The 12,440-nt window shown below is 39.7% G+C and overlaps 1 protein-coding gene across 1 annotated transcript; it reads right to left on the reverse strand.

Moving 5' to 3' along the window:
• Positions 1–9,218: 9,218 nt before the first annotated feature.
• On the reverse strand, positions 9,219–11,578 carry lratd1 (LRAT domain containing 1). The gene is made up of 2 exons (XM_041976836.1): positions 11,422–11,578; positions 9,219–11,002 (listed from the first exon to the last, which is right to left on the reverse strand). The coding sequence occupies exon 2, from the start codon at positions 10,963–10,965 to the stop codon at positions 10,177–10,179; it is 789 nt and encodes a 262-aa protein (XP_041832770.1). The 5' UTR covers positions 10,966–11,002; positions 11,422–11,578; the 3' UTR covers positions 9,219–10,176.
• Between the last annotated feature and the right edge of the window lie 862 nt (positions 11,579–12,440).

A 12,440-nucleotide genomic window follows, 5' to 3' on the forward strand; every position in this document is an offset into this window, starting at 1 on the left:
ATTATGATTCAATATAATGAGTGAATAGTGATGTAAAAGAAGTGCTGGACTCTGGAGAGATGAAATATCAGATAAATAGGCTGATAAGCAGATTGTAGCGATTTAAAAGATGTCATAGTGTAATGCTTTAAACTTTGTTTTTATTTGATTTATATTTATCTCAACACATCAGTAGTTGTTATCTTTTTGTTTACAGTGGTTTAACTTTGCCGTCTGGAGATTTAATCTTGATGAACCAGCTCCACAAAGTCACATAATATTAACATAGTGATTCTTTTTTTCTTTTCTATCTCTCCATATGCTCAGCATTTGTGCTTTAAATGACTCCAATATCAAAGTCATAAGTATGTCAAATTTCATATTCAAGGTTGCTCACAACAGTTAAAAGCTGCTGTCAGCAGTTTTGATGATAAGATGTTCTGATGCATGTTTACGACATGTTTTTCTATTGCTTGGGCAAATGGAAGAAGGAGCCATTTCTTTTGTCTTCCTCAGTCTTTAACGCTGCGTGATGTCGAGAGGGATCCGCCTTTAGCTGCTGCTGGGTATAATCATGAAGCACTTTCCCATCACTTTGTTTCCAAACACCTCAATCCAGCGAGCCACTGTTTTTTGTGTAAATGCCAGACTTGCTGTGTTTCACTTGTACAGGTGGTTTACACACTTGTGCCATCATCTCCACACATCCTAGCTTATCTTATTAAACAAGACATAATAATGTGTTTTTTTTTACTTTTTCACCACCATGTTTCTTGCTCAGAACACATCACAGTGGTTTCAAATACACCACATAGTTCTGTAAATACCAAAGAAGAATTAAAAAGTGGAATTTAGCTGTCTGTCTGTACATTTTCCTTCATAATCAATATTTAAAAAAAAAATATTGAAACTGAATGATATCATTTGTTGGCTTGCAGACAACAAAATGAAGTAGAGTCTGTACTTTCAGTCTGGTGTAATATGGTGGGTGAGGATAGAAACCCCACACAGGTCACGGAGAGGTGAGAATGAAACGAAGACTGCAGGAGGAGACGAAAAGTGATGGAATTGAAATGATTGTCGAGAAATCTCAGGATGAGGAAACTATCAGAAAAAGCAGCAATTTATTTATTTATTTTTTATTTTTTTATTTTTTTTTTTTCCTCAGACATGTCACTGAAAGCATCACTGGGCTTTTCATCACAGGCATGAGGGAAGGAAACTGTTGACAAAAGCAATACCCACTTAGAGACAGAAATACTCACATACTCAATCAGTCTTTGTTCAATAAAACAGCCATACTGCAGTCAGTAAGATGCCTGAACGTCCTTCACTTTCTAAAGAAATTGCTCTATGTGTTTTGGTAAACACTGGGAATCTCATCCGGCTTTATAAGACAATTTTAGTGCAGACTGATGGATGTCACTGTTCTTATGTATAATCAGCTTAACAATATTATCAAAGTTATTTATTTTATGATATTTATTATTTATAACTTTAGTTCTGAGTTTGTTGTCTGTGCTTAAACCAGATTCATGTCCATTAAATCATGCAGTGTCAGTTCACCCCTGATGATGGTGTTATGGTGAATAATCTCTGGAAAAAACATTATTACACAGCCACTAGTCTGCAATGCATAAGAATGAGATTATTATGATGTGGTTGTGAGTTAATAAGATGTGGAAACTTGATATCTTAATCTGTTATTTACTGACAACATTCAAGACTTCTGTGGGGCAATTTTCACTCATGTAACATGGATAAATTGGATTTGTTTTCATTTTATATTGATCTTGAGACTGATATTCTGCAGTCTTTAGAAGATGAGTACAGCACTTTTATTATATTGACAATATGTAATGCTAACAATATATGGAGATTTGACAAGCTGTTGGCTTCCCTCAGCGAGAGTTGTAGGACGTGACTAGAGGTGGATGTAGAATGGAGGCCTGAGAAATGAGATATTACACATACAAGCATGTCCACATATTCATCAGGTCTCTCCAGCAGGAGGAAACTGCAAAATGCCTGCAGCTGTAAATATGCCTCTATGTCCTTTATGGGCTACGAGTTCAGAAATGTCTTTTTCTTGTAGACTTGTTTTTTTCTCTTGCTCTGTAGCCTATATCACAAGGTTAGATTTAGCAAAACTCTGTCACACATTCCTTTATTATTATTATTTGTACAGAATATTGAACCTCTAAAAAAAAAAAGTTTTCTTTTTCTTTACTTTTTCAAAACCAGCTCAAGTGACAACCTCATAAAGAGTCAGTCAGACATTGCTAACACTGTCAGTGCTATCCTAAAACTACTTTAAAGGACCTAAAAGAGGAAATTTATTTAGCTGAGTTTGCACTTCTTCAATTAAAAAAATGTTGTTTCCTAGCTTTAATGTTTTTGTGATATTATGTACTACAAGAAATGGTGTAAAATAAAAACAAAAATTCTATCAAGACATGTCCAGATGTAGAATTCATGAACTATTTTCACAGAACTGACTCTGCAAAACAATAACATGTCCAGAAAGACCTGCATAAAGTCTAGAATCAAAGTGAGCTAGCAGTCATCATCACAGCTAACATCATTAGAGACAAGGTTCCCTGCTGAGAAAATGTCTAAATGGATCCTAGATTTTTGTTTATAGTTTATTTAAAATGCCTTTTTCTATGTATGCAAATTACATTCAATTGTTCAAAGGTTCTGTATCATTAAATTTCCTTTTGCTTTAAATATCAAGAACTGTTGCAGTTTTTCCCTGAAGATGCTGATTAAGTCAATGGATGTGCAGACAAGTGTGCACACTTTACTCACTTTAATCATTCATTCTCACTCTTGAATCATTTTATTTGCCTCATTTTTAAATCACTTCTGTTTTTTTCTAATCATCTGCTGTTGCTTACTTTGGAAAAAGAACTAATCTAAAGGTTGTCTGAACTGGGAGGAAACAACATGAAGTTGGAAGTTTGCTGATGTGCTCCATGTTTGATGTGTTGACAGATGTCCTTTTATTTTGGCTTTTTGACTTTTTCAGTCTGCAGAGATTTTTTTTTTATCCATTTCGGAAGTCTGCAGTGCTATTTAAGTATTTACTGTTCAGTGATGATGACAGTTTAACTTTTTACTCAGTTACCTATGTGTGACCTCATCCTGTTTTTAGATTTTTGGGTATTTTATTAATCAAAATGTTTGGAATTGGTTTAATTCTGAACAAAAAACAGTGGATGAGGATATGGTTGTATGTGAACAGCAACAACTTAAGAGCTTAACTGTCATCCAAGGGGGCAATTATCAGTGTAAGAACAAAAGTTAGAGTTCCCGCCATAATCCTGACATATAGTGTGTACAGATGCCAGGTCAACAGAATAATATGGGTTAATAAAATAAACCATGCTTGGTCTCCAGCAGATCTCTACTCTACTCTTGGAAGAGCTTGTGTCTTTAGAAAAAATAAAGTTTGTTGCACCTTGTTGTAGAGTTTCTCTGATTTGACTGGATTTAGTTATTACACCCACCTACACACAGAGACACATACAAACTTATACAACCTGCAAGACATCAAGTTCATGTCCAAATCCAATTTCTTTCAAAACCTGCCACAGTTTCTGTTAAAGCATTGTTACTCTATCCAAACAAAAATCTTCATATTTCTGTTGTTTCTCTATTTTTTAAAACATTGAAACTTAACAGAAGGAAAGGTCCAGCATAGTTTTAAAAATAACAATATTTTGATATGAGGATTTTGGTGTGTGTTTGAACATATAAAATTTACTTTGAAAAGCTGTTTATCATTGGCAGTGGATAAAAAGCTAATGTACAGCATGCTGCATCAGCCCTAACACATGAGCTCCAAGCCATTGCTGTAAAAATGCAAGCACATGCTGTGGAGCTGCATGAGCTTTATGCTTATTCACCAGCCTCTTACTTCTTAAACAGCCTTAGCAGGCCTCACACTGACTGTGAAATGACCACATGCTTGTTTTTAAGCTGCACTCTGACATTCTTTTTCAGACATAAGGAAAGCGATTATCACCATCTATGCATGAAGAGGAAAAAAAATAAAGGATTTTCATGCAAAGTCTTCTTTTAAAAATCAATCACCAATGGATGCAGCACAGACCACAACTGTAAAAGATCCCATCAAAAATTTTATGGGTAAAGAGAAACATTATGAAAGGGTAAAATATAAACCTTTACAGAGAACACCCCAAGGAGTATAAAATGTTAAAAGACTGACATTTGGTGGTGGGGAGGTTGTGAAACGCTCATAATGACATTTACAGTAACCTTTTGCTGTGACTTTTTAAGAGGGATTAAAACCACAGAGAAGGAAAGATGTGGCTGTGTTAGGGCTTTCATTAATCAAACTGTGACCGCAATGGGCCACAGCCTGAGGGCAATTTCTCTTCTCACTTGTTATGAAGTGAGAGGTACAATGACACCACACACGCACACACACCCCATATATATAAATATATATATATATATATATATGGGGTGCAACATTTGTCTCACCTGTGAAGCCAGGATCAAACTCTTTGACTGAGCTGCCTGAGTGCTGAGCTAGACACAAGTTTGTGACCTCTAAAGGGGAGTTCAAGATTCTCATTAACATTCATGAAATACACGGATACATGCACTCTCCTTGTAAGAATCTTTTCAGGAAATTTCAGCTTGCATGAATGTTACCAGATTGCTCGTTATTATTATTCAGATGTGATCTGGACAACTATAGGACAGTAATTACTGGAAGAAAACGAAAAACATAAGCAAAACACAAATTTTGAAGAGAGTGAAGTAAAACATCTACAGAATTAATTGTGAATTAAAAGGTTTTTTTTTCTATCTGAAGAATATGAAATACCTTCAGCTGTGAATATTCTTTCATTTCAATCTCATCCCATTTCACCCTAAAAGATCATCCTCAAATAACCCAAATCCCATGATGGCTGACCCATTGTTTCCATCCAAAAGCAATCAAAAATCTTCATATTTGGGTTGAGTATGAACATAAAGGTAATATTTGTAAAGCTGTACAAACAACTGAATAAATGGTGGGCAGCAGTTGACAATGATATGCTGACATTTAGCCGTCATTGCCTCCTCACAGAGGTGCTGGGAAGAACTGAGGACAGAGCAGTGCTGATGCTGCAGAGAAAACATCCAGAGGCTATTTAGATACTAAAACCAGTGAAGCACTGTCAAATGTTGGAATAGAAAACATGCTGGCTGTAGGATATTATATTGTTAGGCTTTAGTGCCTAAAGGGGTTTTAATTGTGTTTTTTTTTTTCTCCAACTGAAATTGTTTAGTAATTTACCAAAACACAATGTTGTAGAAAGAAATTAAGATTCAGTGAAGCTTTTTAAAGCCCAGTTAATAAAACTTGGCTATGCTGTCATGAGTATGTATAGAAATACCACTTGGACACATGTTAAGCTTTTTGTGTTTCACTTAGCATCATTACAATAACATGGCAGTTGGTCAGGATTAGGGTACGTGTACAGAACAGGGTGTCATAAATGCTGAGCCAAAGATGCATCCTAAAAAATTACACCTATTTATGAGAATAGGCTCTTTCTTCAACATATTCTAAGGAATTAGCTTATTTTCTGATTGAGACTGTACATATAGAGCTTTACATTGAATCTTGGTTGCTGTAACTATAAGCTCCAATTTAACATGGTTAAACTAATGCTTAAGCTATGCTTGCAGTGGTAATAGTGAGGATTCATTAACATAAATTTTAAAGACATTCGGCATATTGAATGTTTTTTAGTTTAGATGCAGTATTGCTGCTTTTGCCATACTACTGAAGAAGATATGTAATTTGACTTGAGCAAACAGACTTTAACTGAACACAGGTGTATTTTTGCATGTCAGTTGGCCCACCTGCTGTACACAAAGCTGGGCGGGGCTCAGTCAGGTCATTGCCAGGGTTGCTGGAGGTGTGTGACAAAGCTGGATTTCTGATGAAAATGAATATTTGCTTCTCAACACAAGTCAGAAAAAAAGCTATTTTCCCACTTTCCTATGAAGTTTATCCTTGTCAACTTTAAGGAAAATTCAAATTTGACAAGCCATGCTGGACTTTCTCATGTTGTTCCTGTCATTACCCAAATGTTTCCTGTTAGATTTATTCTGCTTGTTGGATGTCAGTTCATAAAGCCTGGTTTTCAGGCCCAGAGGCTGTTTGTGTAAGTGCTTTATTACATCAAATTACTACAATTAGCAGAACTCACATGCAGTGGTTCATTAAAGGTGTTGTTTTAAACTGTATATAATAAAAGAAATAATGGACTAATCTAGCTTAAAACATCAAAACCAGTGCTCTGTCCATAACTTGATATCTTTAGAATGATCAATTCAACTTGTTTAACAACTGACTGAGGAATTTTGTAAGCCAACTTTACAAAACGGTCATATATAGAGCACAAGAAAGTGAAAAGCATATTTCCCAAAACATGAAACTCTTTCAAAGGTAAAAATGGTGATACTCCTAAAACAATGAGTATTATTAGCAACAGGAGTGATTTTAGTTGTGTATTTTTGTACACTTATGTGTATGGCCCATGAATGGCTACTGTTCTGTTTTGATTGGTTGCAGAATAAAGTAATCCACTGCATTTATAATTTAAGTTTTCATGAAAGCAGAAACTTAAAGACAAAAACAATTGTGTGCAGGTTTTATGTCTCAGACTTCAGTTTGGGAATCCAGTCGCCATTGTCAAAACCATAACAGTGAATGGTTTAATTATCCTCTTTGGCAAAGATGGCACTTAGCACTAATAAACATATCCAAATTGCAATTTAATTAAAATCACAAGTATGCTGCAGTGTTCAATCAGATTTAAATGTCAGTTTGTTATTGTGGGCTCAATAATGCTGTAGTAACACTAATGCAGTAATGCTTCATGTGATGTATGAAATCATTTCACAACAGATGTTGAGAGGAAACCACTGTCACCAACATTTTAACAGCATGTAACCCATTTAAAACTGCCTCATTTACATCACCAGCTGTGCTGTTGTTGAGTAAAATGCCCATCCCTGAGAACGGAAGAAGTCTACTGGGAGTACAGGTACCGTATCTAGATTAGAAGGAGATCCTCTTAAAGGCATCCTGCAGACACAATATTCTCTCTTGTTCCCCCCTCCCCAGAACATCTCCTCTGAGACCTCTGATTTGGCTGGCAGCAGGCTAGCCGGGATCCTCTTTGTCCAGATGTGCACACACACAGACCCACACACATACTGAAAGCTAACCCCTGGGTGAATTGAATACATCCACACCAAAGGAACAATAGCTGGTCCCTTGTGAATCAGTACATGTGTCTGTCTGTGTAAGAGAGAAATTTGGATGTCATGTGTTTGTCTTACATGACTAGCTATTAGGCTTACCGCTAGCTTTGAGTAGTGGAGGGTTTGCACAGTCACACACAAAAGCATGCAGACACAAGACATTAGTGGATATACAGTATGCCAGTGTCTGGAGTTTCCCTAGTAACAACGTTTACTTTCACACTGTTGCTGATGGATACAAAGATACAGATCTTTGTCACTATCTAGTCCATGCACACAGCATATAGTTGATACACACACACACACACACACACACACACACACACACACACACACACATTGAGTTGCCCATGCTCACACAAACAACATGATCACACCTTTGTGAACTACATTTCTCACTTACACTATAAACACTTATAGATATGATATATAGAGCTGAAACTAATGGAAACACACACACACACACACACATACGGTATCATGTTAGACACTCTCCTAAAGCTGACTTTATGGTGTGTGTATAGTCTGCCTGAAGCACACGTACACACAGCTCCTTTTGTTCTGAGTCCTATTAGTCACGGACTACAAACGCAAAGTGTAACATTGGCTGCCCCAGTACCCTGATTTTTCAAATTCACTAGGGAAGCCTGACGCACTCACACACACATGCGCACACAAAGTCACCCACCTGAGGCAACCTCAGGTTGTTCAAAATGTACAGCGCAGTCTGAAGAGTCACTAGGTAAAACAAAAGAAAGCAAAGGAAAAAACAGCAGCAGCATGTTTGCATAATCCAGCAAAGGAGCATGTTTGTGATATAAAATTTGAAAATTCTATTTCAGCTCAAATATGTCCTGAAATATTTTGATTTTATTTTTGTTTACAGTGAAATTTTAATTTTATGTTGTGCTTTTGCAAGCAGCAGCTGCAATATTCACCAATTACAAAGAAATACTGGCAACTAACAGCTAAGAACAGGGAGAAAGCATATGAGAAACGTGTCAATAAATTCAGAGCAAAGCCAATACAATGAAGTACCTGGGTCAATAGCTGGAGAAAATCTTCACAAGGCACATTTGCAGATATTCAGACCAGCTTATTTGGTTTTTTGACATGAAACTCATCCAGATAGAGAAACTGTGCAAACCTAAAAACACACACATAGACACTTGTCCTGTCTGTCCAGCAAACAGTGCACACACCTAACTAAATCAGTTCCACTGGAGACACACAACTCATGCACACATGCTGGGTTACTTCAGCTGGCTTTGACAAAAACAACAACAGCTCTTTGACTCATGAGGCTTAAACCATCAAAACCTAAAGGTTAGGGTTCAGTAATACAAGATGTGTTGTGGCAGTCCAGTATTTCTAAAATACCTCCACTCCACTAGTCCAAAACACATCACTGCAAAACCTCTCCATATACTTGCTCCAAGATTCTTTTAGATTTAAGTGAGCAAAGGAAAAGAAACACAGAGAGATGTCTAATCACTGATTCATTTTGTATGGACAAAGCTGATCACACATCCAAGAAAACAAAGTCACTGTCTGACCCTCACAGAAGAGGAGGATTCAAACGATAAAGCAGCTGCAGGCCACTCCAACACAGGTGCCATGATAACACAGTGTGTTTCTTCATGATAAGAATTCTATGGGTGACATCTTGTTCACAGTGCAGATGTGAAATATGTGCCAAGATAACTCCAGCAGTGCTACAGTGAGGCTGTAAAAACACAGGCTCAAACATCTCATCGTGTGAACTGTGAATGTCTAAATATGGGCATAAACCCCACATGATGAAACATAGTGTGGGGCCAGCTTAAGCATTTCCCCCCATATAATCACCAAAGCTGCAAATATTACTGCCAGATCACATATGGATTTTTCATAAAGTCTTTATGTGTTTGATGCAGATGACCATTTTACTGCCAAAGCTGTGAAGTCTATAAGGCTTGAGGCAGGTCAGGAGGCATTGGCACATCAATAATTCATATGTATGCGTTATAATAGAGACGCTAATGTGTGTGCAACCAAACAAAACCTGAAAGACCAAGTTCTTGTTTTCAAATTTCAACCTCCATTTATTTGAACCAAAAGAGATCAGGGTTAAATCCACTAAACTTAAATACAAAAATAAGGGACTCAATTTTAAATCAATGTTTTAGTACAATTTACACATACATCCAAGTGCTGTGGGGCAAGATGACAGCATTGTGGAAATGACAATACTTTCTGATATGGCAAAAGAGGAGCTTGGTCAAGCCAAGATGCTTTGTTTAGGCAACTGAGTAGCCAGCTGGGACTGTAGGAGGTCTATGAATTAGTGACTTGGATGTGTTGTGGTCTGTCCCGGACTTATAGCTAACAGTAAAAAAATAGAAGGGAGACTTTTGAGAGTCATCCCGAATCATATCTTACACCCCCCCCCTATCTCTCCCAGTCTCACCGTCTGGTCTGCTGCAGCAGGCACGCTATGCAGAGAAGGGGCCAATCCCATTATCCCGAGAAATCAAACAGAAATCAAACCGAGTCGTGTGCGCTATGTGGGGGTTATAAAGGTGATTTCGCTTTTCGGGGTAATGGACTTATTAGAAATCGTGAGTCCCACTCAGCACGAATTCTAATCTGGCGGGGCGTTGCCCGTTTATACGTCCGCTCGCAAATTTCTCAGCATTCTGCATTTTTGATGTAAATTCCACAGTGTGCCTGTGGTTCAACCAGCCCGGGTCCATCCGAGACAGCCAGTCTTAAACCAACAGGTCCTTATGCATGTCTGCGAGTTTGTGTGCTTGTGTGCGAGTACATTTGTGTGTGCGCAAAAGTATGCGTCCGTGCGCCTCGGTGACAGGAGGCAGGGAGAGGGGTGGAGGAGACTATATCAAACGGAATCCCTGATCACTCCTTTCCCCCGTTAACCAAAGACAGCTCTTTGAGAATTCCACTGGCGTCCACTCGCCGCCTCTCTCGGATCATGTCCTCTAGGCTACGAAAGACCAGCGTGTGCACTCCACTGCCGGTCAGATGGACTTTGAGGAAGTACTGCTGCTCTGCTGAGTGTGCCTCTCCCCCGGCTTTGAACTCCCTTTTCCCAAAGCGGCACCAAGCGGCGAAACTTTCCGAATTGGTCCAGCAAATCTCCTCACTTCTCAGGCCCAGATGTCCTACTGCGTTCTGCATCACCAGGTCGGGTGGAAGTGGTCGAAATCGATACCGATTGTTGACTATTCTCCCGAGTCGACCGTTGCTGATCTCAACCAAGCTGTCCTTGCGGATTTCGCCCTTGTGCAGATGAATGACCTGGTCGTCGTGATAGTAGATCGCCCAGTGCGGTGTTTGCGCGGCGGCCACCAGTTCCAGTAGGTCCCCAGGTTTGCACATAGTCAGCAAAGTTTTGGCCGAGTACACGTTCAAGTCCTCGTTTTCCCGAAGCTTGGAGAAGATGCATTCCTGGGAGCAGAATGCTGAGTACTCCACCTCGCTGACTGAGAAGGGTCCCTCCTCGGTCGGGCTGTGGTCTTTGGTGAAGCCGCAGTCGGACGGAGTGCGGTCGTCCACCTCCTCCTCTTCGTCAGAGAAGAAGTAGGCGACGCCGACCCGAAGCTCGTCCTTCTCCAGTCCGGACGGATCCCCCGTCGGCAGTTCGCTGTAGTTGAGGTGGGTGATCCGGTCCAGTTGATTTCCCATCAATGACCTGGCAAGGCAGAGGCATGGACTACGGTGTCTGAGAGAGAAAGGGAAAGCATGAAAAAGACAGAGGGGTGTCAGTAAGCAAATGCACACCTCTCACAAAACAACACCGTTACGCACAAACACTACACTGCATTAAATTCTTGTTCTCACTATTGTAAGAAAACACCTCTCAGCAGTCACCTACACAGAGGGGCAAGAGCTCTGTCGTATTATTGAACCGCAAGTGCACACTAGCACAATCAATGATCCTCTGTCCCTTGCTCCCTTCACACTCATTTGTTAATCATTAAATCCAGTGGAATGTGAGAAAGCTTGGGAATCACGAACAAACGAAGCAAGGAAAAAGAAAAACAGTATGGGGCTGGCAACTGTTGCGTAATTTTTTTCCACCTCACATAAAGGCCAAGTGCCTTTACGCACAGCAAAACAAAGCAGGGAAAAAGAGGATACCTGTGCGCTCCCAGGGCAGATGGTTAGATATCCTTGTGGTCCATTAGTGCAGAGGGCTGCTCAGTCCTCTGCTCAACCCCAGAGTGTTTTTTCTCTCTCTTCTCACACTTATCCCTCAGTTTTGGCACCGTGCACCGGGTGCTCCGGTTGTAGAGCGAACTCGTACTTCGCTCCACTCGGCACCAGCTCTTTTTAAGTACCAAGGAGAGCTCCGCCTCGGCTGCCGCGCTCCGCCTTCAATGTGTTTTACTGGAGTTTTGTCCACTGGTCTATTATCGCCGAACCAATGGGAACCGCAGATGAATACACCAGTAAGTCAGATGATCCAATCAGGTGAGCTCAGGGCGGCTGGCGGCGATAGACTGCTGTTACCGTGGCATGGTTTTTTGTTGTCAGAGCTGTGGAATTCTCCACATGATCAGCGGAGTCCCTACACAAGCTCAAGGCAACCGTCACACGTAAGATCCCGTATATCTCACAACAAGCTTATAAAAGTAGAGCTTTTAGGCGCTATTAACAGTTTTTCTATTTCAAACATTCACAACTGCAGAATATAAAAACAATGTACTGTCACCTTGTTGAATACACGATAGATTCTGTCCTTAAGTCCCCATGTGTGACTTGTAAATCGTTCCTTCACCAGCTTCACGATCCAATGAATGCATTCACTCATATTTGACAGGGTGTGTGCGCCTGGTGGAGGGCGGGGATGGCTGCAGGTGTGTGTTCGATTGCAAGAAAGGAACAAAACAAAGAAGTCTACAGGGACATAAACACCAGGTCTATAATATTTTAGATTGCAGTTATGTTCTGTTGAGGAACAAAAACTGTGGCTGAAATAAATATCAAATTTCAGCCTGACTCACTTTCGCATGCATAATATATTTTATACTTATTGTGCTTGCAAGATTAAAATGAGTGCATTTATGTCATCTCCACTCTGCAGTGATGTCTCTCTTTTCGTCCCCGCTGCCCAGAACAGATAGCCATCTTAAATCAGACCCCTCTCCATAGAGATA

Source organism: Melanotaenia boesemani, chromosome 22, assembly GCF_017639745.1.
Source record: "Melanotaenia boesemani isolate fMelBoe1 chromosome 22, fMelBoe1.pri, whole genome shotgun sequence".
Lineage (NCBI taxonomy): Eukaryota > Metazoa > Chordata > Actinopteri > Atheriniformes > Melanotaeniidae > Melanotaenia > Melanotaenia boesemani.